A 26,681-nucleotide genomic window follows, 5' to 3' on the forward strand; every position below is an offset into this window, starting at 1 on the left:
AGAAACACGACCAAAACAAAGTACAAGAGCTCGGTTTCGAAAAGAGACTACGGTTACTTTAATTTCTCTTACATACATGTACATGTCGCCCCTGTTGTTAGGCTAAAACCCTTGGCGATGCATCATACAAACTATTTCTAAAGGAACAAAAAGTGAAAAAGTCACATTAAAATGTTTTATGGTCTTATACACTACAAACATTTTCAAGAAAAAATAACTATAACGTCCATAGACACATTATCAATAAACTGTCTTCCAATACGGGCGATTTACAAAAGTGCCCCTCCAAGAGTTTGCAACGCGTTGGCCAATCACAACGCGCGAAATTTGTCGACCCTTTCCAAACGCGCACTGGGCCCAACAGATTTCGCACATTACAAACTCTTGGAGGCGCACTACTGTGAAACGCCCGTATTATAAGCCAGCAGGTGACAAATACTTCATACATGCAATTCTATTCGAAAACATTGTATGGGACAAGCGTTTTGTGACAAACTACGCCGGAATGAAAACAAATTGCTGCTAATTGTTCCGAATAAACATAAATGGTGTTACTACGTGTAGAGGTTTTTCAAACCATTTCTTCCGGCTTAACATATTTGCTAATAAGGTAAAAAGGCTGTAGATGAAATGATAGAAATCTCTACTTTTACAAATCATGCCAATAGGCCACCACAAAACAAGAAGCAATTAATAAACGCTGCCTACTTAAAAAAACAAAAATTTGCGAAATGACAAATGAACTACAAGTTGGCCTCCATTCTGTGCCTTTGTCTTGCTGGTGTTTGGCGCCGTCAAGAACTTTCGTCTGTATTAATGGCGGCCAGGACATTCCTTGGTCGACGAGTACTGAACCTGTGAGATTCGACAGAAAAGCAAATGCATCATTTTCAACTTTATGAAAAAACAAAATCGAGTGAAATGCTGCTCAGAATCATGGACTTTGCTCCACTGTGTGACGTAATCCAGCAAAACGACTCTTGCTTGACCTTGGTCGATTTATGTATATTTTAACACATCTCTAAAGGACACTCAACTTAATTGCTGTGAAAACAGACAGAAATTGCAATAAGGAAAAATGCAAACGTCAGAAATTAATTTTTTGGACGTATCGTGTTCTCAGGACAATAAAACATGCATGTTGCTGAGGTGATGCAATCTGACAGGAACTGACTTTGACTTCTCGTTTTCAGACTCGCTGTCGCTCAGGAGAGCTGCCATCTTGACCTTTGTCCGCTTGCTTGACCTCTTGGGGCGAGTAGGTTGCAAGGCTGGGCTCTCAAACACACTATTCTCCGTGTCACTGTAAAGAAAAAAAACCGAGGAAATGCTGAATAAAAGCAAAGAAAGGCCGAGAAAAGAAATCATTAAGTTCAAAACAATAAATATTTCAGTCAATTTTCTACAAAAGCTTAAAAAGAATTGGCAAGTGTAGAGGAGAGGCTGGCGACCATGACTGCAACAGGTTGCCTCAATAGTGGCGCTCATCACCAAAGCTGTTGTTTCTCAGACTGGAGAATTCACTCTGAAGCAAGTTGGATTTGAATCGTAGACAACGCCACCGTGGGACGGCATTGAGTTTCTGGGCATAAGTTTGGGTGGTTTCTCTCTCGACTCACTCTTCCTGTGCCACTGTAGGTGGCTTCCTCCGTGACCTCTGACCTCTACCTCCTGTTCTTGGCAGCTTGCCAGCTCCTGGGGCAAAGACGCGGTCAGACAAAATATTACATTTTGTGAACATCTTATGAATTTTGAAAAAAAAAATCGTCACAGTTCATTAATCCATGTGGAGGCCAAAACGCATGTAGCCCACATGTAGATCCAATTCCACTGATGCATGCACAACATTTCCTGCCAAAATCCAATTTAATTCATCATCGATAATGTTTCAAAAAAGACATAAAACAAACTGGAATCCCAAAAAATCGCAAACATCACATTAAAAAAACATAATTTGTTGACGTCTTCAGCAAATGTTGTGCCCAAGGTAACTTGAAATAACATCAGGGAGGGCAACTTGTCTCAAGCCTTTCGCTAGAATTGCTACAACTCGACATCCTGCTTTACCGTCATTCTCTCCCTCACTGACGGTACCATTTCCACTGTTACCAGTTGGTGAGGCGCTGATTGGGGGGACACGGTCTGCAAGGGGGGTGGCTACGGCATCAGCCACTTGCTGGACGGCCTGCAGAGACAAACAGCGGTCATTATATTGAAAAATCAAACTTAAATGATAGCATTCAACTACCAAAAAAAAAAAGCTTTGGTTCAACAAAATTCCAACGATCGTGTAAATAAACAAATTGTTGATGACGACAGCGATGGAGACAGACGGCGATGGTGAGTTCTCTCTGTTGCTTGCAAATGGCTGTTGGTAGGTAAACATAGTCATAACTCCCAAAATGTGAAGACTTAACGTGACTGCGTTTGGTATTTGAACCTAGGACCTCTCAAATGCAATATAGGTGCACTGTGAAATGAGCCATCTAGCTCTGTGGACTGTGATAGCAGTCTACCAAAGTGTCAAGATCGTAATCTTGGGACCACCGAGACCTATTCACTCCGTGCGTGAGGATCAGGCCCTGTGTCCCGCTCGACAGGAACACTGGCGCTGCCGTATAAATGTCAACTGAAGGTATACTTTGTCGGCTTCGCCTCCTTCGGTGGTTCGAGTCTGGTGGTCCCCAGGTGTCCCCTCTCCCTCGGCCCCCGAAGCCTGGCCGGTCTCTAGCTCATCTCCTCCCTGGGGCGGAGGTCCGGCGCCATCGACGTCCCCCTGCAGGTGGGTCTGGAGGCTCTGCCGAAACTTCTCCAGGTGCTTCCTGACCATCCTCTCCTCGGCTTTCTGGGGGGGAGGGGGCAACAGACGTTGAAGGAGAGAGCCAAAGCATGTCAAAATCAAAGTCAGAAGGAACAATTGAACAGTCACTGCTGCACAGCAGGCGACGAGAGCATAGGGGGTGTGCTCAGGGCAGCCAACATTAAGCTCAATACTCTTCAAACATGATGTAACACAACGTTTAAAGCGGCGCATTGTGGGTGAAACGTGGGGAACGGGAATAGAAGTCAATGACGGCGGACACAATCGTCAGTCACGCAAGCCTTCGCGCGACTTTAGACAGAGCAAACGTGCGGTCTCGTGGAAGCTTGTAAAAATGCAGCTCTGGCGTTCGTCGTGTCCTTGATACACACAATGGCACACAACAGTTCACACGAACCGTTTTGATAACAAAGGCCTTCTCAATCTCAGGATATTTTCTGACAATTTTCCATGGGCATGATGTTCTGGCAACAGCGCACGTTATGCTGTCCCCATCTTTCACCCACAATACACCACGGTAAACATTGTGTTATATCATTATGTTCTAGGTCTATTAATGACCTCTTATTTAAAAGCAGTGTTTCAACTGTACCTTCACCCTGGTATCAATGGGTGTCTGCCACTGAAACCGCAATATTCACATTTTTGTTAACCAGCAGGAGAACGATTACGTTTGCTTCTTACCCACACTGGACTCGTCACACTGTCCACTAGGGTGCATTTAATAATTCAAAAGGTTTTGTGAGCCGCAGTTCGTGGTGATGTGATGGAGTAAAACAGATCAAGTGTAGTAATATTCATAACAACTGACAATGTACTGGAACAGTTTTCATTTGAGTCGAGACGTTAGGGTTGTCAATGCAGTATAAACAGAAAAAAACGTAGATAATTTGATATTAATTACCACTAGAGCAACATGGCAGTTGGCAATAGCCTTAAGAGAGAATAATTGACGTAATCGTTTTGGAAGATCAATCTCATGATCAGCTCACCTCTACCATCTGTTCCGCCAGCACACTGAGGTCCTTCCAGACGTTAGCGTTGGAGGGGGACAGGTGTAGCGTGTTGAGGACTTTACACAGGACCCGCACCCCTGGCGCCTCCATATCACCGAGTATCTTGTTGCAAAGCTTTAAGCTGAGACTGTCGTGAACAGAACTTTCCTATGGGGTACCAGAAAAAAAAAACATAAGAGTGGCAAATTGTCTACTAGAAGTGATGGCCAATTTGATGTGAGAATGAAGCAGCTCAGGGTATCATGCCTCACCGAACACTCGTTTTTCTCCATCCTGATAAGTAAAACGTCTTAAACAACGCATCTTCTCAAGTCGTACCTGCAAGTCTGTCTCCTGCTGCAGGTTGCGCTGATCCGTCAGGTGGACCAACAGCTCGGCCACGTTATTCTCGTTCACCTGGGCCAGTGGGGAGGTGGTCGGAGCATTGAACAGCGTGGCCAGGGTCGGTAGGAATGCCTCCTCCACACAGTCCTGGTTGGCTCTAGGGATAAACGAAGAGGGAATGAAATGGACGTTGGAGATGTATCAACAGGCAGAAAAGCGAATCGGGAAAAAGATCAAACAATAGGTGTTTAAAGTGTCGTACTTCTCCGGCAAAGAGAACGCACATTACTCCGCAGAAATATCCTCACTTCACTGGAAAATTATCTCCCCTGTTTCATTCCGTCAGTTCAAGTACAGCCCCAGAACATGCACAGGTGTAAACGGCTACACACACACATTGAACACATTCGAGCCGACATAACATCAGATGCTTTGCTCTGAAAAGACCTAGACTCTCTGAAATACACAATGGGCCCAATGGAGTGTGATGAGATTTCTACTACTTTCATCTCTTATTAAGTCGAAAAGCAGTCCATCTTTACCTTGAAGCAAACGCGAAGACGGGGAAGAACGTTCCCAGGCAGTGCCTGAGGTGCAGGTCCTCCTCGGTTGTGGGGTTGTACCACAGCAGCAGGAGGCGAGACAAGAGCTTGGGGCTGGTCACGCGGCCGGAGAGGAGCAGCTTGGCCATCCCCTCGGCGACCACCGTCCGCACATCGGCACTCTGTGGTGTAGCAAGTAATCCTGACATAAGGATTGAACCCCAACCCTCCGGACTGACGTCCGGGCACTCAACTCAACAGAACATTCCTTGATCCAGTTGAAAAACAAAGATCTGGGTGCAAGATTGGGCTTGATGTAGTTGAGGACTGTTACAACACCAGTTCTGAGAAATTGACTCCGCCTCAGCACTTTGCAACACTCTTGGTGTGGTACACCTTTTTGGTACCCCATCCAGCCATCAAGGGGGTCCATTACCCTTCCCCTCATCCCCTTGAGTCCAACCACCTACCTCACTGTCCAGTAACCCAGTCAAGATGGCCAGCACGCTGCTGGCGGTGCTCTTGTCCTGCTGCACCCCTTCCTCGCCCTTGCTGTCCCTTCGGTTCTCCGCCGGGGTCTGAGATTCGCCATCGCCAGTCTCAGGAGCACTTGGAGGAATCTTGAAGGCATCCAGACCGAAGGTGTGGAGGAGATCAAAGATGGACTGCAGTGCCGTGACCTGGATGGTCTCCTGGTCGACTTGGGAGATCTGCAGAATCGAGAAGTCAGTCCCAAATTTTATTACCTTAACTTTTCTAGGCGTAAACCTATATGGTGTATGGTGCCCAAGGCACGACATGGCATATTCTTTCACTAACTTTCAAAGGACACCAAGCCACATGTGAAGTAACGGAGGCTGAGCTCTAGTACACAAATTCCCCAAAGGTCTTTGTGGATGCCGAGGGATTTGGGAAGTTAGAGGTAAGGCTAAGTTTAAGAAGATAAACCATGACTTGACGATTTATACTTTAAGAAAACATTGAAGGCATGAAAAAAATTTTCAATGGAACAGTAAATATTTCCAAATTCACTGATCACATGTTTTTGAACTGCTCCGGTTGTGTCCAAATGACTTGGCTATGGCTAGTTAAAACACACAAGTCTATGGAAAATAAACAAAGCCGCAACCAAGTAATGTGTGTAAATTTCAGTTGTTGCTAAGTTATTCAGTTTTCTGCCATTGATTTGCACATGCAATGTGAAGAAGCAAGAGGCTCCACCAATGCGGTCAAATCTGACTTACTTGCATGAAAAGCAGCAGGTGACGATGGGCAAAGTCGCGGCTGAGCTGGGAGGCAAGTCCAATGCACTTGACTGCCACGTTCCGCACTGACGGGTCGGTGTTTTGGATTCCTGGCAAAACCTGATTTCCACAAAAAAAAGGAAAAAAGAAAAGAAAAAAAGAAATATCAGTCAAATAAAGTCACTTCTAGTCAAGTTGAATCAAATCAAATTGAATCAGATCAAATCATATCAATATCAATATCAACATGAAATTAACCTTAAATCAAAACGGTCATTGAATATCATGGTCTTCTTTTGATCCTACTTGAGGAACATGATTAAGTTTCACTACCAGACACTGTCTGGTACCTCTTGAAAGTTATGACGCGATTGTGGAATCCCAAACAGATGGGTTTCAGGGAAAATAAAATGTGAGTCTTGTTAAACAGGAAATGACAATGATGCAGAAAATGGCGACCGCGTCAGAAACTAACCAGAGTGTCCATGAGAGTCTGCAACGTGGGGTTGAGGCCCTTGGCCGTCAGACGCTGGAGGACCTCACTAGCAATAGTGAGGCACTTCACTAAGGTGCCCGGATCATTCTAAAAGATCAAAGACGTTCAAACCGAAGTGGATCAAGATCGACACAAAACAATGAATGGAAAGCTGCATAAAGATTCTCCAATCCATCACTTATCTTGCGTACAAGGTTAGCTTTAGCCTTCTGCTGGCTATGACAGTATAAGAAAAACACAGGGCTGTAAAAGAATGTGGTAAGATGGCAGAAATTAAGTAACAGAGTTAAGTAAGACATAATACATCCTGCCTGTTTCAAGTCTACCTTTTCGGAGCGAACCTCCCTGAAGCTGACACTGGACTCCTCCAGCAGAGATTGTTTGCTGGCCTCCAATTCGGTCACCAAATTCTTCAGCTCAGCAGCGCGGCCGAAGTCCTCCTTACTGACACAGTCCTCCAGGGCATCGCGGGCCTGGTTCAACTCCACGCGCACGCTGGCGAGCTGACGGGACAAATATCACCCCCAAGGCAAGTTCGGACATGTCTTTTGCACAAAACCAGTAGCATTTACAGTCACTGGATGTCTATTAAAGTCCACCACCGTGTGTTTTTTGTAAATTGAGGGCATCTTTAATTAGGTAAAACCAATACCATACCATAAGACATTTGCAAAAAAGTTGCCCTGAAAAGCACAAACTTTCCGCTAACTATTTTCCCCGGGGCACATTTTCTAGTTTAATGTCTACAGGAAATAACTTCTACAGAAACATAATGCACCTGGACATATCTGAGGGATTCTTGTAATCAATCATATCATTTATAAACTGCGAGAATAACCACTTTGATGGTTTCCAAGAAAGAGGGTTCTCTTGGGGGAGAATCACTATTATTGGTGGTCAAGTACCTTGAGTTCCTTCTTGCGTTTCTCGTCCTCACTTATGCTGGTCTCTAGCACAGAGATAGGTTCGCGGACATCGGCGATGATCTCTGCCATCAGCGTCACTTGCTCCTCATCCCCGGGGTGGAGTACGGCAAAGTGGCTGACCAGGAGGGGGACCAGGGAAGCGGGAATATGGGGGGCGGTCAGCATGTCGCGAATCATTCCATCAAGGTGTTTCCTGTCAATGGTTTCAGAAACCTCAACCTCTAAACTTCAGACTTATAAAAGTAGGCCCGGTTTCAGGTTCGACAGCCTCCAAATCCTAACTGTTTTCATTTTCGTTTGAGTGCAGAGCATTAATATACAAAAAGCACTTAAAAAAGGCTGGGACAGTGTCGAGCTGGTTACTATATTCAAGGGCCACATCGTGAATCAGTGAAAAGATCTAACTGCTCAAAGTTTGGATATTTCAACGCACTGCGTAGGACAAGCTAACTCGGGTCATCCCCAAAGTAAATGACACACCTGCCGACTTCGTCAGAGAGGTCTAGTATCCCGCACAGCCTCAGTAGCTGCTGAGCTACAAATTCCTGCTTCAGTGTCTCCTCCACTTCTGTCTCGTTCAAGGCCGTGGACTTGAGCTTGTCCAGGAAACTGTGGCGGAAGGATGTCAAGAAGAGATGCCTCCTCAGTTAAAACTACTACCCTTAGGCGTCCCGCGAGGAAAAAAATGGCAATAATTAACATGAAGCGAATTACAACTTCACATTATAAACAACTGCTAAAGGTTCAAATGACAATGAACAAACATTGGGCCTGTCTGTGTCAAGTGGATCGGTGATCCGACGTCGGTTCACGGACACACTAGAACCCGTCTAATGGATAGCGAGAGCCATTTTGGGGATCACTGATCGCAATCCAGATGATCACTGATTGCGATCCAGATCCGTGTGAGACAAACAGGTCCATTACACAAGTAAAAGCTGAAACTTCGTTGAGACAAAATAAGACAAACCTTTAAACAATGAAATACAGTAGAATTATGAAATACTAAACAAAGGGTAAGATCTGTGACCAAAACAAAGATGATATTAAAGTTCAAGACGTTTGGAGGTTTTTGACACTGAGCAACGTCTCAGAACAAAATGGAGAAGAGTGGTCAACTGTTCAAATAGAATATGTTGGCAGAGGAGGTTCACAAGTTTTGAGGAATTTTTTAGGGAAAAGGGTCTTGCCTTCTGATGTAGTCCGAGAATATGGTGACATTGGGCAGCATTCTGTCAAGCAACACCTCCCCTTCGGCACCCTGGCCTTTCAAGAAGCTGCACAGACACTGCCAGTAGAGGGCGCTCTCACATGTTAACTTGTCTGCCGGAATGACATACCTGCTCATAGAGAAGAGACAGACAAAAAAAACAAACAAACAAACAAATGCAGTGGGCAAATAACAAACAAGTGGCAACACAATAATTTGCAAGATCAGGAACTTAAAAGTGATGACACTTTAGGGCACTGTCAAGAGATTAAGAAACTCACATAAAGTGTCAAAATGTAATGACAGCTGATGCATAAGTTATATCATAGATCTTGGGCATGGCCGCCAGGATAATGCATATCTATACAAGAGAACTGTAGCCTGTGGCTGGTGGCTTTGTTGGCCTACTGGCTGTAGTGCTGTGGTTGAGAGCTAGATCTTAGAGATTGAGATCGATACCTGAGGGCCAAGACCAAAACTTAAGTGTCGGACCAATACCTCACAGGAAAGACCAAGACCGTACAGTCATTAGAATATAGCTAAAAATCACAAAATGGCGGGGGAAAAGTTCCTTTCTCTTTAGCTCCAATGACATCTATGGTCAGTCTGTTGCCAGAGTTGTAAAATTTGCAAGCTTGAAATCAGTCTTGAGACTTGCATCATGGATCAGCTGTAGATGAGACTTCAGGACGCAGCCGTACTCACGTCTTGTCCAGTAGGTCAAAGTTGTCCACCAGGTCCTGGGGCTGGGCCTTCCCTAGGACGAAGTCGAGGGCCAGCTCGGCCGTCTTGCAGGAGTTCTCCACATCCAGGCAGCCCAGGAGCTCCAGGACATTGCCGTCAAAGATGCGGAGCCAGGCCTGGAGGAGTTTGCCCGAGCAGGTGTCTCTCACCATGTCTGCAGGAGGCCAGGGCGAACAAGCAAGGATGGGGTTGTTAGAGATTTCTAATTGGAAACCCCACTGAACACAATGACAAAAGTAGACGTGACCAAAAGTTATGACTGCGGCTTGAAACAACATGCATTCTTATAGAAGCCACTAACTAGCTAGCGACTGCAACTGCCTCCCATAGACGCATGTTATCTTAAAGCCGTAGCCATTTGATTAAGACATGACCATGTTGAGCCGTCTGGATCCCACAAGTGCAAGTCGGACACTACAGACATCCCCAGCTGCCAGATCTTTGGATCATTATTATCTGAGAGGCCAGTGTGTTATTTGGAATAGTTGAAACTGTAGGAATTGTACGTATTGGTTGAGTTTTTTTAATGAAACTCGTACTCACGAAATATACTGTTGAAAAGTGATCTTGTAAGGCCTTGAAATCTTTGAGGTGTCACGTTTTAGGCCAAAATGTTAATGAGGACAATAAAATCCCTTTTTAGAGATAACTGGGCAAAGTTGGAAACAAGACTCTTTAGAGACTGACAAAAGCATCTTGAAAGTGAGACTACTGCCTATGTCCAAGGACATGGCAGGTGCCGGGCTTTGCGTCACCTGCAAGGTGACGCTGACGTGGGCAAAAAGAGTTGTCCACTGCTGCAGTTTTAAAGGAGGCCTTGTGTTTGTTATGACAGACAGATAGGGATGATGGAGCAACCTGAGCGATCCGTCAGCCCATCCTGTAGCAGCTGCACTCGCTGGGCGATGGTCAAGGCCTTAATATGCACTTTCTCTGCCAGAACCTGCGTTTGACAAGTAAGAAATCCAGAAAAAGAATTTATATCCAAATTTAAGCATGAGTGCTCAACTGAAAATTCTCAGACAAATCTAGTATAAGGGTAATTCCAGAAATTAGGGGTCCAAAAGTGTGACATTTTTTGTGTCCTTGTTACATCTGACCTTTGCTACTTGACATGGAAATATAACCGGAATTGATTTCAAACTATTGTGATTACTATTTGTTTCGCAGGTAATTTGCATAAACTCAACACTCTTGGAAATTCGAAAATGGGTTCTGAACTTAAAAAATCATACGTCGGCTGTGACAGGGACACGAACAAAAAATGGACCCCAAATTTCTGGAATTACCCATTACAGTTCGCATGCAGTGGACTTCAGGTCAATTTTAATGGTGATGTCTGTTGATACTTCAAAAAGGACTGACAAAAATCCAGCTCTTTGTTCTAACTGATGGACAAGAGACGAAATGCCTTGATATCAACATGCAACTGGGAATTCAGAGAAATATGGGGATATATACCACACTGCACATGACTCAGTAGGGTTTTTTGAGATGCAAGGGCATGTAAAATGCTAACAAAAACCCAATCAGCTGCTTTGGAGAAAATTGGCACGCCTGAGCTGTGCGGTGTAAAAATCAGGGAATTTAAATAGCATCGCGAGCAAGTGACACGCTGTTGCCAAACACAGGAAGAAAGGTATCCACTCCAAGGGTTTCAACTCCACGATAACATTTAGTCAGAGCTTTCGAGGGTCTTTCCCTACAGGAAGTTGTTTCGTTGGCTCACTTGGAAGGCAGCCTTTCTGATGGTGTCTTTCACATCCCGAGTGCGGTCCAGAATTTTGGGAAGCGTTCTGGTGGACATGGAGATGCTCAACAGCACGGCACGGCGAACTTCGTAGTTGACGTCGTGCTCAATCAGGTGCATATATGCTGAATAAGGGGGTGCATCAAGAAGAAAATGTTGCAACGATGGTGGAATTATTTCACAAAATGAAGAAATGGTAGGGATGAATTATGAGAAATTGACAGCAAAAGTGGGTAGTTCTTAGAGCTGAGTCCATGAAATAATTATGCTGTACAAACTTCATCAAAATCATCGATGAAATTTTTCAACTACTGGCTAACTTCATCTCTTTGCAATGGCAAGACGTCATTAAGTACCGGCTATGACTGGGCAGTCCACGTCAGAGGGGTCCTGCAGACGGGCCACGGCCGTCACGGCCTGGGTGCGGACGGCCGGGAACTTGTCGTGCAAGCGTATCAGCATGCTGTCGTAGATCTGCTCGTAGAGGTCTTCGTCGATCTGGGCCTCATCACCCAGGCTGACAAGCAGCTTGTTGATCATCTGGCAGACACGGAAACGCACGGCTCGGTCTCGGGCATTGTGGTGCTGTCAGGAAGACCAGATCAGTGCAAATCCTCAGAAAAGTGTGTGACATTGTATCGTGATAAATTGTTTTTTATTTGAAGAAGGGTTTCTGCGTACGAACCTGCAACAAAAATGCAAACAGGAAGACCATGAAGTTGTTGGCCGGTGTCTGGGGCAACTCCTCCTCTGTTTCGTCGCCCGAATTTTCGGCAACGGCAAACGACGCAGCAAACCTGGCCACAAAGTCCAAGGTTCGCTCCACGGCGGGCTCCCGCTTGAAAATGATCAGCGCACGCTTGAAGAAACCCAAAAACTCCTGGTGAAATGCTGTCTTGTCGTCAAGCTGTTGATGAAGAAGATAGTGTCCGTGACGACGGTGAATTCCTGATTGTTCGGATGTTTGTACTAAGGTTCCATAGATTCTGTTTAAAGATGTTTAAAGAATGCCACAGCTTGGACCCTCATGCTTGACAGTATTTTGTGCGAGAGTGGTGCGCGCAAAAGGATGAGGAAGTTTCTTGTGCTGTCTGGTGAAGTGATGGTGCATTGCTTCATTTTTGATAAACACAGAACAAATGGATTTAGGTAATTTTTATTGTTTCACTGATGCATGAGGATCCCAAGCTGAAGGGACTATATATATCATTTACTTTGTCTTTGAGAGATTTATACACATAAAAGAGAGGATTTCTATATGTATGTTCAAGGGAAGGGTTTATCTTGTTATCTGAGGCTGTGACATACAAACCTCATCATATGTGATTCTCAGAGCAGCTGTCAGTTTGGCATGGTTGTGGATTCCCTTCTGGCAGTCCTCAAGCACTTCTGCGAGGGTTCTGCCTTTTCTACTGGGCATGGCTAGGCTGCGACTGTAAGATAGGGAAAACAAACCACAGTCTGACCATGATGACAACAACATGGACCGACCATGCCGACAGAGAAATGAAATAGGCCTACTTTGCTTGTCCCAAAACTCCAAAGCGCATTTTTCAATTTTGGAGTTGAAGTAGACCTAGCCCAGGTTAAACGTCTCCATTACATGTACATCATCCAACCTAGTGCCAGCAGTAGCGGTGCCCCAACGTCGTAGGCAAAACAATTTTTTTTGTTCAGCCTATTAGGTCTAAAGTTGGCAAAATACATGTAATGGCTGTATCCTATTGAGCTTTATTAATATTATTATTATTATTATTTTATTCAGAAATCAATCAACTTACTAACAATTGTACATGTACATTGAGAAAACAAGAGACGGTTGATTCATTCCGGGATTACACCTGTAGGCTTACATGTATTTCCATTTACAATCACACTCAAATCTCCATGCTAGGGACATGTATAAATGAGTGAGGGCGCTGTTCATTTTGGAAACTAAATTTTGACTTTGATTAAAATTCATCTTTTTTACACGCTGTAGCTCCCCTGTTTAATTTCCAGTTTCAACATTTCTGACATTTCAAGTGAAGCCAGCAGTTAATTAATTGAAACATAAGAAGGCAAGAACATGAAGAATAAGAACAAAGATTTTACAAAAACAGTCATCAGGGTAATTTTGAGTTTTTTTCAGTTAAAATCCACACTCATTTTTGTGTACAAAACAATCATACTTGCTATGCATTACGTGTGTATACAACATTTCCACTTCAAAGCTGCTTTTCATTTAATACTTTGCAGAGTCCAATGGAATCCAAACTGAAATCAAAATACGTGTATGTCTTATCACATCCTCTTCAAGACCACTTCAACATGAATAAAACAGAAAAAAATGAAAAATTTAGTCTCCCCGTCCATGCTATACATGGTATGCATTAAAAATCAGTACGATCAAATTCACTGAAAACGTTTATTAATTACCCCAACTGCCTTAGTTAAATTAATCCAAATAGATCCTTTTTACCTTGTCTTCAATTCTGAATAACTTCGTTGAGGATTGAGGAAGAACCTTCAATTTCCAAACTTTGCTCAATTTACGGTTGGGTCGGTCGTTCAAAATGGCCGCGCAATTACTGACCAGTACATTGGACTCGTCTTAACTACGGGGAACATCAACAAAATAGTTTCATTTTTCATTGTAAATTACTTTTCAATGAAAAAAGTTAATAATAAAACATAATGAATTTTGAAACATGATTTTATGGCGATAATTTGAATTATTCAAAATATAATTTTTTTAGGAAGTGCATTATACAGCTCTGTTCGTTATAGTCGATCTCTAAAATGGAATAGTCCAGATCTAGTCTGGTCCGTTAAAATTGCACGTACTCCGTCCTATTGGATCATGTACAGTGTTTTCTAGGGGGATCGTCGCGACGTCAAGACGCACGACACATGTACAAGAATTTTGTACATGTAGCTTGAAAACGCCGCTGCTGCTGGCCGTGTGCGTCTCGCTTTTGCTAGAGTGATCTTTGCACCCAAAAAATACCATGGCAGATTTAACAAATGACGAAAAAAAACCCAGGCTTGCGGGTTCCAGATTTGCTGGGGTTCAGCAGGCGGCGCCTATCCCAGTGTTCGCGCTGACAGCAGCTTACAAGGAGGATACAAGTGCCACCAAGTACAACTTGGGAGTTGGAGGTACGATGTAGGCCTGCCTACGTGCACGTGACGATGTGCAGTGTTTGCATTAATTAACAGCGAGCATGGCGGTCGAGCAAGAATGCGTTGGCGTGTATAGGGATGCTTTGAGTTACCTTATCAGAACAAAATTAAGTACTGCATTCTGTGGAGTTTGAACCCTGTATCAGTGGCAACGTGAACTTTTACCTGGATGTTTTGAAATATAAAACTCTAAAACTTTTAAAGTCATGCAAATCCAGTAATGGCACTTTTTGACTATCATCTGAGCACGAGTATGGTTGACATGAATGATCTTTCATATCATTCATTTTTTCATTTATTATTTTGTGGGTCAAGTTTACCAGATTTAAAAAGAAATTGCATTGACAATATTTCAGGATGTTTTTGTTGCAATGTCAGTGCAAATTCTTATAATTCTTAAGCAGAACTAGATATGATGTCATTCTGGTGTCAAAACTTACATTGATTTGCACACCAAAAACCTAGAATTTTTAGTATGTTTGTTATTGTTATTCATATTCGTAAATAACACCAGGGATTCCTCAAAAGTACCCTACATGTAGTCACGTGTAGAAATCTGTAGCGAGGAGACAAAAGAAGAAGTAACAGTTTCAGTGGTGGGAGGAAAACCCAGAGGAATATTCTGGATGAAACCAGTGGAATCAGGCAGGGACTGAAAACCCAATCCACTGAGCTGGGAATCAAACCCGGACCGTAGAAGTGGAAGGCGAGGACAGAGCCGCCACGCCAACCGGACTCCTTTTCTTTTCTGATGTATAAGCCAAGAGCAACCCTCTCTCCGGAATGTTGTTGCATTTACGGTTTGAACAGAAAAGGGCAAGTTTTTGAGACAACTGCACTGTAGTTCATCTTTGGAGAGACAAGCATCGCCCAGACAGTAGGCTTGGTAGGCCAGGCTGTTAGGCACAGTCACACCTCTGGGTTTCAGTAGCCGAATGCATTCGCCAGAACCATTCGCATGAAAATTATCATCCGAGAAAGCATTGATCATGTACATCATGAAAGTTGCAGGTACTTGCATTACACTGATTTTTACAAAAGCCATAGTTCAACAAGAGATGACTGAGCGCATCTGTATTGGTTGATTTATTTTTTACACCCCAAGTAACATAAAAACCCACAAACTGAGTAAAAGCTTCCCCGACGTCAGTCCGTGCAGCAACAGCGCACTCTGTTGTCTGTAAAAGCATGGACCATTTCAAATGTTCTGAAAAATATGCTCTTTTTAAAACATGGACTTCACCATTAAAAGGAAATAGAATTATTTTCACACATTGAAGAGGGGTTAAAAGATGCACAGAAATTTTGTCTGAGAAAACTATAGAAAAAAAAGTTTTGCTTACTAGGGCAGACGTCTGCACTAGTAAGCTCGTGTTTTTTTTTCACAAGCCTTCGGGGGCACACGCTGAGTATACAGTGTTTAAATACACGTCGGGCAGGGCAAATCCAAAATTAATTCGCATCTCCATCTTTTAAATTAAAAAAGTTACATTCAACTCTGGACTAACAAAGGGGACACCATGTGCAAGATATCTAACAAATTTCAATACCTTAATTTTATCTGGAGATGAAGCTGACAGTAAATGCATATAGGATACACAATGTACGTTGTACAGCGTGCCACCGTTCATCCATGTACATTAAAACAATTCTTAGGCATGTGAATAGGACTGAAGAACCCCTCCCCTTTACTGCATGCTAGCTGATAAAAGATTGATGGATTTGCAGGTACTATCATCATTGTGTGGGCTTGTATAGCAAACGAGAACTAACTCTGTATCACAGTGCATGGAAATGTATAATACGCAGGTACGTGCACATGCCACGGTGTCATCATGATAGTGGGCAGATGGACTGCGACAGTTGTGTCCCCTGTACATCTATAAATCCCTTTACGTCCATCTGGACGTCATGTACAATTGGAATCAAATCCGCTCTCTGTCTGGTCTATGTCCATGAAATATTCACGGGGGGCTGTGTGGATTGCTTGTAAGAATCACGTAACGGTACATACATGTACATTCATATAACCTGTACATTAGGCCAAAAAAAACCGCACAATGTTTCCCATTGAAAGAAAATTGGGGAATGTTTTTTCTACTCTACGGTTGGCACCAAAAGTGTTCACACTTCTCTCAACTTTGAATGAAAGAATGCAAGTTTGGCATAATTTTCAAGGATGGAGCTGGTTGTACAGGAGAGACATTTGATTTCTTGTTGGCCCAAACAAGTATACTCTTGTTCATACTAAAAGAAAAAAAAAACCAAAACCGGAATCCAACAGTGGCTCATTCTCCTCACTCTGCCATGTTCCAGCCTACCGTACGGATGAGGGCGAGCCCTGGGTCCTGCCCGTGGTGCGGGAGATTGAAAAGCAGCTGGCGGCAGATGAAAGCCTGAACCACGAGTACCTGCCCATCCTTGGCCTAGCAGAGTTCACCAGCGCTGCCACTAAGATGCTCCTGGGGGAAAACAGCCCTGCCATCCTGGAGAACAGGGTAGGTGCTCTCAGACAGACGACGTTTTTTAGCCCAAAGGTCACTTTGAAGAACTTTTTTTAATGCACCTCTGTGTAAAAGTATGAAAACATCAATTAGAGAAACCTGTTTCTCAACCCAAGGAAAATTTGGAAACCAAGCAGATATTCATGTGTTCCATTGTTCGTAGGCGTTTGGCATTCAATCGTTGAGCGGCACGGGTGCCATACGACTGGGCTGTGAGTTTCTGATTGATCACCTGAACTACAAAGTGCCGTATGTCTCAGACCCCACTTGGCGTGAGTACCGTTCGTTATACCTGATTTTTTTTAACAGTTAACCCTCCTTTAGTTTTACAGCACAAATATGCACAAGTGCCCAGGGTCACTCTCTTGCATGTTGGTGCAGTGCACAACACAACACAGCTGTGCTTCTTTGAGGTGTTTATCAAGTGACCCAAAGAGTGACTTCAGCATAGGAGGGTTAATTGTCTCAAGTTATCAGATCTGACTTACAGCCTCCCTCGAAACTTGTTTCCCATGACTGATGGGCACGGACAACAGAACTTTAAATTGTAGTGTATGTGCATACGTACGGAAATTGGACAGCTCTGTCAAAATCCGTCATCCAACAGAAGAGCCAGTACATTCCTTGTTTACAAAAAGAGGCCAAAGTGTATATCCGCACTTGCCAGAAACAAGTGAATAAATATCCCTTCTCTCACGTTTGAACAAAAACACCAGGACCAGTGTGCTCAACAGAGGGGTACTTGGTAGTAGGCCGTTTGTGGACACCCAGCGGGTCATTTTGGACATCTTGTTCTGTTACGCAAATGCGTACATTAAGAAAAGGCCTAAAATATTGTACGTTCCGTACATTTTTCCTTCCCTTCCAGAAAATCACGTCAACATCTTCAACAAGCTGAAGTACGAGAGCGTCCGTAAGTATCGCTACTGGAATGCCGGAACCAGATCCTTGGATATCGAGGGCATGCTAGAGGACCTTGAGGTAGGTGATCGCGGGGCTTTGGTTTAATGTCTCGTAAAACTCGCTGAAGCATTGGAAACAGTGTTGTCTTTCAGCCAAACAGTAAACCACCAAGCAGAAAAAAACTGTTTTTCTCCTTACTACATTGAAAAAAAAAAAAGATGGGTATGTGGGTATAATTAATTTCAATCAAACACACAAAGAGCTATGCACATTTTTAGTGTTCAGTGTACACCATAATTAGGCCGCAGTATTTAAGGCGGTGGAGTCGACACCTTGAAAATGTTATGGTTGAATTAATTTTCTAAAAAAAAAGCGAAGGCTGAGCACGATTATTTTGGCTGGGTTGGGTAACGGGAAACAAATGTTTTTGTTTGCCCAGCTATGTTTTTGCTCGCCATGGAAAATGATTCCGGGTGAAAAACCTGTGGAGAAATGAAAAACCTTCCTTTGTGTTCATTGCCGTAGAATGCTCCAGAAGACTCGGTGATCATGCTGCATGCCTGCGCTCACAACCCGACCGGCGTGGACCCGACCAAGGAACAGTGGAAGAGGATCGCTGAGGTGATCCAGGTAAGCTGGAAAACTGCTGGAAAGAGACAAGTCCTGGGCTTTTGTTTCCTTCCTCTCTGCTCTGTGCATGAGTTCAAGAGGTGGGTAATTCCAGAAATTAGGGGCCCAAAAGGGTGAAATTTTTGTGTCCCTGTCGCATCTGACCTTTGTTATTTGACGTGGATACATCACCGGAATCGATTTCAAACTATTGGCAGGTTTGGTAGGAAATTTTCATTCATTCGTCACTCTTGGAAACCCGAAAATGTGTTTTGAACTTACAAAATCATACGTCAGACGTGACAGGGAAACGAAAAAAAATGGACCCCTAATTTCTGGAATTACCCAGGTTTGCATTCATGGCCAGCGCGGGAACCAACTACACAAGAAATTTAAACGCAGATGCCCTCGTATCCATCACGAAAAGCCACTCCAACTTTCAAAAGAAAAGAAAAGAAAAGGAAACGAGAAAGAAAACACACTCAGTTTGGTTCTACCCAAAAGATGCTCGTTAGGCTTTGGACACTGGAAAGGCTATATATTTGCTGCCGTTCATATGTCTGTATTGTCAATGCTGAATAGGAGCATGTGATTACTGTGAACAGTTATCACAATACGTTTGTACTGGCTTCTATTTTTCAGATTCTTCAGCAGAAAACTTTCAAGACCTCTTTTACTCCATCTCTGCAGTTCTTATTAAGTAATTTTTTTTTATGTTTGTTACCTGGTTCCATAATCTGGACGTGGTTCCTATCAAGAATGCCCAAGAACTGTTGGTAGATAGTTCCAATGCTGTTAATAACCATCCCTCTTCATTGGCGATACATGAAGAGGCTGCAGTTGGTGGCCAGCGTGCTACTAAGGGTGGGATGACTTTTACGTGTTTAAACGCTTAAACTAAAAGTTCCAAATCTGTTTACAGATTCTCCCAAATGTATAAACAGAACCGCCCTGTTAACCACTTCGTGCCGGGGCATTTTGCAATGTTGAGGATGCTGGGCCGGCATGACTATCATTTTTTCCGTTTTAAAAATCCTTCAACAATTCATCATTCAAATATAAGACTTAAAGGTTTTCATGGTGAAAGAAACTAGATCTATAGTAAAGATTGCGGTAACACCATGTATTTATCTCTTCTTTGAGTATGTGTGGTTCTGAGAAGTTAAATTCCATTTAACAGTCGTTTATAGCCACACAGAGTAATCTTTAGGCACTACTCTAAGTTGACAGGTGACCTTCATTGACACCCGAATATTTCAGTCAGGCCTGCAGCCTTGTAAACAGAGCCCAGATAGTGCGGTGTGATACAACTGTCTTTTGTTCACGAACCTGGCTCAGTGCACTGCTGACCTCTTTTCAATAGGGGCCAGATTAGCATGCAGCGGTGCTGTGTGGCTCATCGCTGCGGTGATGGAGAGCTTTTGTCCCTGGTGGTAATCCGCTTGCTCTAAATACCCCAAACCCTGGTATACGGCTTCAAAATAACGCTGGATTATCACCACTTTTGAGAGTGAAAAATGCCGGTAATGCCCAACAGCCTGGTCTTTTGTTCGGAGTATTGTCTTTTGTTACAGGGCCTTGTTTCCTTTGTCCGAGTTCGGAGACCCCGGCCACACATATAAACCATACGGCTCCAATTTCGGAGTCCCCGGCTGGTAGTGGTTAACAGGGGTTTGACGTTTTGATTGACCCAATTTTTTTTTGTAAAATTGTAAACGATGCCTGTAAAATGTAATCTGGTTTTCAGAACACTTTGCTGCTCTGTCATATCAAAGGAATATCATGAATTCATCACCGGGAATTTGTGTCAAGCATTTACATCTAACACGATTTGCTGTGTTAAAAGATTTCAGTGACACCGTGGTAAGGGTGGGACGTTTACACGTTTAAACGGTATAGAAAGTTTTCAAATCAAATTTTAATTCCAACCAAAAAGTGAAAGAATCGCAGCGTGGCTTGTGTGTATACCATACATGTACGCACCTGTGAACGAACGCGCCTATCGCATTGATCCTAGTTAGAGCTTTGCCTGGTAAGAACAAGGCGCTCAATCCTTTCCTCTAGGAGTCTGAACCGGTATCTCTGTAGAAACAGTGTCCAGCTAATCTGACTATCGGCTCTTTTTACACCCAGCCACCAGAAAGTATCTACACACCCTTGTGTTTGTTTTTTAAACGCAGGGGTACAGCACATCATGTGGAGTTGAAACTGCAGACAGCGATTTCTGAACATGAAAATATTTTCAAATCTAAAAATCATTGCTCCAAAAATTGACACTCCCTGCAAATCTTTTTAATAACTCAGGCCATTTGTTTTCTCTGTTGCAGAGGAGGAAGCTGTTTCCGTTCTTTGACTGCGCTTACATCGGCTTTGCCACTGGGGACATCGAACGGGACAGCTGGGCCGTCAATCACTTCGTCAGTTTGGGGATGGAGATGATGGCCTCCATGTCGTTCTCCAAGAACTTTGGCCTGTACAGTAAGCACCGGGCAGGGCCTTGAAGTTGATTCTTGGCCTCTTAGATTTTAATCTTAACCAGCCTTGGTCCACCCGGGGGCCAGATTTTCCCAAGGCTTGACACGCAGTTCAAGGAATTTGTTGGATTTGGCATGTTCAGCATAAATTTGAAACATTACTTATCAGAACTTTGCAAAGTGGGAATATCATTAATGTTGGTCTTTTTACTGGATGTCTCTTTATAGATGATAAAGAATTGGTCAAACAAAACTTACAGAAATGCCAGAGTGCATTGTGAAACTCCCCAGGGCTCAGTTTTACAGAAATCTGCCGGGAGCCTAAGACGAGCAACACAATTTGCTTTGCCAAGTTGGCAGGCAACCAGTTTTTCCTGAACATGTAATGCCCATGCTTACCAAGACCCTGTGCCCACCGACTTCACACAGTTGACCCATGATTGAAGGCAAAAGTACCTTAACCCTAACCCCCTAGGGTGTATGTAAAATCGTATTAAAATTGGAGGATTTGGGAGTGTTAGGGTTGAAGATCTGAATCTTCAGGAAACACATTGGCGTAGAGGCATCCATGTTCGCTGTCTTGTTTGTTGCCATCCTGACATGGTAACCATACCTAATTGCTGTAATGTGTCTTCCCTAGGGACACTCACACTCCAGACTTCTGTTTCAAACCCACACAATTTGAAGACTGCCACCTTACATGGGCTCAACATCCATATTCATCAACACCAATATGTTATGTTTGTGTCACTCCCTGGGTCAGAATTGGCCGCCTCAGCTTTCCACATTTCCTTCTAAGAAGCTAGAAGATGTATCTTTGAAAAGTTGACACAAAAGATTGGTCTACCAGAGAAACCTCGGAGCCAGTACTCACTAAGTGCGTTCATCCTTTCTCCCTCTCAGATGAGCGAGTGGGAAATCTTATTTGCATCGTGAACAACGTCGACACCAAATCAGCAATCTTGTCGCGGCTGACGAGAATAATACGGACGACGTACTCCAACCCACCCAGTCACGGGGCACGGATAGTCAGCACGGCCCTCAACAATCCGGTGTACTTTGCGAAGTGGTGAGTCGATCTTACCGTACCCGTTTGCTGGTTGACTGTTGCCATAAACGGCGCGTGTGGCTCCGCTTTAAACAGGTTCTACTTTTCTTTCCAACTCCTGTGTTTCGAAAGGTTTCTCACATCGTAAACTTTCTAAATCTTTGTCATGGCTAAATAGAATTAAAATGTACATGTAAGCGTTGGATGAGAACACCATATGTGTACAAGAATGGGAGAGAAAGTTGGAGACGGTTTGAAGGAAAAAATGAAGTTCAAGGAAAACAGTAAGCTCGTTCATTTAGTACTTACCAATAGTCTACATGTCGTCAATTGCCGTGTTTTCTGAACTGACCAACAGAATTCATGTAGTCAGTTTTTTAACCACTCTGCAGTCATTTTTGTTTATGTGCCAAAGTACTTGGTCATCAGTGTGGAACAGAAAATCAGTTGTTAGCACAGTGAGCCCTGAGGTGGACCAAGAGAGGGCGCAATTTTCCTAGCAAATGCAGGCTCCTTTGGTCGATACTCCACTTTGCTGAAACGCATGCGTTACCTTGCGCTGTTCAACCAAAGAGGGGGTGCTTCTGCTCAAGGCCGATAAAGGTTGAAAGTGAAATACAGCCAATTCACAGGGAAACCATCTTTGATTGTGTTCCCTGAAACTATCACATTCAATGTAATCTTTTATTGGGGTGGTGCCAGACTACTGTTGGTGCCAAGCCAGAGGCCGTGTCCGAAACGGGTTCCCAGAGCTAGGTCTATTGTCTACGTGTCTCCACACACTTCCAATGGAGCGAAGACCTAGACGTAGCTCTAGACAACAGATTCGGATGCAGCCTCAGTGTCATTTTTTTTTCAAATGTGGCTTTAATTATTGTAATATAACTAAATACAAATTGATATTATTCATCAGCTTAAATGACATTAATTTGTGACGAACTTTATGTATTGCTTTCATTTTTATTCCTGGGTTCTGAAGATAAAAAAAAGTTACTTTCACTTTCAATTCAGTATTGCCGATTTGTGGATAAGGCCAATTCATGTGGGCTTTGTTAAGTTCAGCTTTATAACCCTCCTATGTGGAAGTCACTCTTTGGGTCACTTGGTAAACACCTCAAAGAAGCACAGCTGTGTTGTGTTGTGCACTGCACCAACAGTCCCTCACAGGAATATCAGATTGCACTTTTGTGCTGCCCAATAACTGTGCTTCACTGTTTCATGTGCATAATTGTGCAGTAAACCAAATGCAGTGAAGAGGACTGCACAAAAGACCCTGGGTCATTTTGGGCTGACAACCTACTGTGTACACACTGAACCTGTTAATGTTTGAGTTCCATATAGAAAATACATGCTCACCGGTGACTGTGGGCATTTGTGCACATTTGTGCTGTAAAACCATAGGAGGGTTAATCATTGGAAAATTTTTAGCTCATGCCATTCTTTGATAACAAAATAGGAAAGAGCACATCAAGACAATGAGCGGGCGCATCTTTGAGATGAGGCAGGCCTTGTACCAACGCCTTCAGTCCCTGGGCACCCCCGGAAAGTGGAGCCACATCGTCGACCAGATTGGCATGTTTAGCTACACGGGCCTGGGACGTAAGTGGCATTTCGTTTTTGGACCTTGGAGAGAAGCAACTACATTGTAACTCACCTGGGCATGCTTGGTATAGGTTTGTGCTTCTGCATGGTGTGGTTCACACAGTATAAACCAGTGGTCTTTCGGCGCAAGAGGAGCGCATAACTGTTGGCCTTTGTCACCAAAATGGTTTTAAAATTTTTACATCAAATAACCGTTTTTACATTGCAGTCACATTAGACTGTTAAAAAAGATCAAATCGATTCCGTTAAACCTTTTTTTTCTCGTCACAGCGAATCAAGTTGATTTCCTGTTGAAAAAGTATCACATCTACGCCATGAAATCGGGCCGCATCAACATGTGCGCCCTCACCACCAAGAATGCCGACTACGTCGCCAAGGCAATCCACGAGGCAGTCACCACGGTCGCCGAAGATCCCAAGCTGTAAAGGGAATTAAGTCTCACCGAGAGAATGTCGGCGGAAACAACATCAGGCAAGGGCCGTCCGGAGTCATGCCCTTCAACATTTAACAGGAGTGATGACTGTCCAAGATCGTAGCTCTGACACTGTTATCGTTTTTGTTGCTGTGGTCTGCTCTTTTTCTCCTGTCGGTTTGCATGCTTTTCCAATCCCAATTTATAGAAACGACTTGATGTCCATTGATTGAAAGTAACCTTTTTCCTCATTCGTTCAATTTAGTGCTTTCTGGGCCCATTGATGCGGGGCAAATAGTACTTAGAACGAAAGTACATACTCGAATCAGGTTTATTATAAAACACCACCAAAGAAGAAGTCCAAGGACTTTTATGTAAACAGTCAGAAAATCACTATTCAAAGCATAAAATGAAATTAATTTAATAAGCGAATCATTGACGGAATTGGTGAAGTTTCGTAGCTGTAAGTCCTTATTTTCAACTGTTCCAATTGGCATGAATTCCCGAGTGTATGTTGTGAAAAATATAAGTTACGCTGAGGTGGCAAAAGATGACAATGCCTATCAGATACAAGTGAGGATTTTGCAAACTTTAAGACCAGTTGTTCTCTACGCTGACATAATGAATCAATTTAAACAAAAAATCAAGTGGTTGGATAAGCAGGTATACTTTGAGCACATTTCTGCACTCTCAATGCTTTGGCCCATAGCATTCGGGATCCCTGTTGAAATGTCTGTTTACATCACTTGCCAATAGTTATTCCTGTTATAGGTGGCTCTTTCCTGATGTCATTTTTGTCTTTTCTGCAGCAGAAAATCGGCAAGGATTAACTTTATTAGAAAAAAAATTAGAATTACTGTAACTTGACTGTATTCTGAGAACAAATAGGAAAAAATCAAGTTACGTAATTCAGCCTAATTTAAACAAATTTCCACTGAAAAGCCCCCCCCCCAAATAACTAAAAGGACTTTGTTTATAGTGTGTGTGACAATATTACGTCTAGATACTAAAATAGGACAGGATATTCCTTAAAATACCTCTAATTAAAGCTCGTCCATAACGTTATGCACCTGCCATGAGACTGATCTATGACTATAATCAGGTCGGGGACCAGAACCTAATTCAGAGACGTCCCTAGTTTCTGCTTATGTCCCTTGCTCAAGCGGCAATGACATCGTTTTTATCAGGTGACGTGATAATGATGTCATTTTCCCGTGAGATTTTGGGAAACTAACGAGATTTGATGCCGGCAGCCAACATGGCCGCTGTTGAGTCTGTGGCACAATTATTTCCGATCGCAAATGTGGAAAATCGCCAGGGTAAACATGAAATTTGCCACGGTGAATCGATGAAGATTTTTAATGGCATTTTCATGCATAAAGTAAACTTCGGCAAAGCTTTATTTTTTTTCGCGTAAATGTTTTCCTCGGCAGAATTGAACTCGCCTACCCATCGAATTCAACACCTCCAGTGCAAGATTTGACCGAAAAATATCCTCGATACCTTACCGCAAAAGCACCGAGTTGTTTGTGGTACAACCCGTAATTTCTCTTATAATCCTCATTAGACGGAATTTTTATGAACACGAATATGCGGGTCAACGTGCCATGTGCACGTATTAAAATGTACAGTACATGTACGTGCATTGAATGAGTTAGAAAGTCATCACTGGGCTTGGCGACGCCTGTATCTCGGCAAAATGCATACAAGCCTAAGGGCATCAACTCATCCTGCCCAGCGGATCTGGACCCGTCAGTGAAGCCACCGGCGGCCATCTTACCGTGCCGAATACAAAGGCAAATTAGAAAGGCTTGCTTGCCAAGCGATCCAACCATCATCTTTTTGTGTCTGACGTGGTGGCTTCAGTCGGTGTACTATATACCAAGGCACTGCGCGCTCAGATTTGCTTATTGACGTCCTTGACTATAAGGGTAGTGGGGACCAGCGAAATTGCTTACAAGAGTCATCTTTAGACATGAGACAACGACTCGGCGAAATATCCCAAACAAAAACACGACATCAGTATATTACCAACATTAAGGTGTTGATTTCAATAAAAACGAGTGTTCAGTTGTTATTGATGACATGATAGTTAAATTGCCACGAATGTGGGTAGATGTCGCAATTTTGTTCTGTTCTACCCTCTATTAGCTACTAGAGGTACTTAAGTTGGGCGTTTATTCACCCGTCTTTCACCGGACGCCATCCCTCAGTGGTATTTTCACTGTGAAATGCAATAACTATAAGGCGGAATCATTAAAGAGTATACCTAAGCGCGTGAGTGTGTAAGAGGGCGGTAAATAATTCTCTGTAAAGTTTAATCTCCAGTTTAGTCGGCCAAGGCGGCGAGAGGGACACCCAATAAATCGAGACATCTTGCTGTATTTTCGCTTCGCGGCTGCCATGTCCGGAAACCCAACGGAAATACCTCTGGACGAGTTTTCGTAGCATCACGTGACCGTTCTTCTCGCTTACACCCCCAGAGTGAGTCCTCTTGAAGTTGTGCATGATTAACCGTGCCCTCTTGGTCGCGCGGAAATTGTAACTTTAGGCCCTACCTGTACTGTAGTGACCCTCGCTCTGTTGCTTAGCTTTCACACCTAGTACATCTGACCAGCTAGTTCTTTCCAAATCCTATTTAAATCGACTTTATTTAGAAGTTACTTCAGAACGTCAATTATGTCTAATGACGGGTATTACTGGCTGTGCTGTGATGTATTGTAATTAACTCACTTTTACCGGAAAACGAATGATTAAATTATTAGCAGTTGAACTTGAAAGCAAAAATCAGCTGCTCGCTTGAAAAGCTGTGTGAATGTTTCTCCGTTCTTGTCACGGGGTCAGCCAACTAAGAGTTGTTATAACCGTTTGGAAATGCCGGCTGATATTTT

At 43.4% G+C, this 26,681-nt stretch overlaps 2 protein-coding genes across 6 annotated transcripts; one reads left to right on the forward strand and one right to left on the reverse strand.

The window, feature by feature from the left end:
- Nucleotides 1-34: 34 nt before the first annotated feature.
- Nucleotides 35-14,044, reverse strand: LOC110977053 (condensin complex subunit 3-like). Of its 4 annotated transcripts, XM_022230836.2 has the most exons (23): nt 13,900-14,044; nt 13,535-13,670; nt 12,386-12,506; nt 11,759-11,980; nt 11,430-11,658; nt 11,053-11,198; nt 10,182-10,266; nt 9,285-9,477; nt 8,560-8,709; nt 7,850-7,978; nt 7,349-7,562; nt 6,770-6,946; nt 6,423-6,530; nt 5,948-6,067; nt 5,174-5,413; nt 4,704-4,885; nt 4,156-4,318; nt 3,814-3,984; nt 2,642-2,845; nt 2,068-2,185; nt 1,620-1,695; nt 1,175-1,303; nt 35-855 (listed from the first exon to the last, which is right to left on the reverse strand). In XM_022230836.2, exons 3-23 carry the CDS (start codon nt 12,491-12,493, stop codon nt 795-797), a joined length of 3,225 nt encoding a protein of 1,074 aa, XP_022086528.2. In that variant the 5' UTR covers nt 12,494-12,506; nt 13,535-13,670; nt 13,900-14,044; the 3' UTR covers nt 35-794. The 4 variants fall into 4 exon arrangements, with proteins under 4 accessions (XP_022086528.2, XP_022086530.2, XP_087000892.1 ...); XM_022230838.2 differs by lacking the exon at nt 13,900-14,044 and having other exon boundaries at nt 12,386-12,500; nt 13,535-13,860; XM_087144766.1 differs by lacking the exon at nt 13,900-14,044 and having other exon boundaries at nt 2,095-2,185; nt 13,535-13,860.
- Nucleotides 14,045-14,063: 19 nt separating this feature from the next.
- got1 (glutamic-oxaloacetic transaminase 1) lies at nt 14,064-26,596 on the forward strand. Of its 2 annotated transcripts, none has more exons than XM_022230844.2 (9): nt 14,064-14,214; nt 16,555-16,736; nt 16,906-17,014; nt 17,611-17,723; nt 18,171-18,275; nt 20,582-20,732; nt 21,632-21,797; nt 23,233-23,375; nt 23,649-26,596. In XM_022230844.2, exons 1-9 carry the CDS (start codon nt 14,064-14,066, stop codon nt 23,801-23,803), a joined length of 1,275 nt encoding a protein of 424 aa, XP_022086536.2. In that variant the 3' UTR covers nt 23,804-26,596. The 2 variants fall into 2 exon arrangements, with proteins under 2 accessions (XP_022086536.2, XP_087000893.1); XM_087144767.1 differs by lacking the exon at nt 14,064-14,214 and adding an exon at nt 14,805-15,249.
- Nucleotides 26,597-26,681: the final 85 nt, after the last annotated feature.

Source organism: Acanthaster planci, linkage group LG13 (assembly GCF_054643075.1).
Source record: "Acanthaster planci isolate LZ-2023a linkage group LG13, COTS_SCS, whole genome shotgun sequence".
NCBI classification, from domain to species: Eukaryota; Metazoa; Echinodermata; class Asteroidea; order Valvatida; family Acanthasteridae; genus Acanthaster; species Acanthaster planci.

Bases quoted from the DNA above. Each gene is read 5' to 3' on its own strand.
- LOC110977053 (XM_022230836.2), bottom strand. From the start codon at position 12,493: ATGCCCAGTAGAAAAGGCAGAACCCTCGCAGAAGTGCTTGAGGACTGC. The intron at 7,563-7,849 runs GTGTGTCATTTA...AACCATTGACAG, and splicing joins CTCTCTGACGAAGTCGGCAG to GAAACACCTTGATGGAATGA. The intron at 3,985-4,155 runs GTACGACTTGAG...GGTACCCCATAG, and splicing joins AGCAGGAGACAGACTTGCAG to GAAAGTTCTGTTCACGACAG.
- got1 (XM_022230844.2), top strand. From the start codon at position 14,064: ATGGCAGATTTAACAAATGACGAAAAAAAACCCAGGCTTGCGGGTTCC. The intron at 16,737-16,905 runs GTAGGTGCTCTC...CATTGTTCGTAG, and splicing joins CTGCCATCCTGGAGAACAGG to GCGTTTGGCATTCAATCGTT. The intron at 21,798-23,232 runs GTGAGTCGATCT...ATAACAAAATAG, and splicing joins CCGGTGTACTTTGCGAAGTG to GAAAGAGCACATCAAGACAA.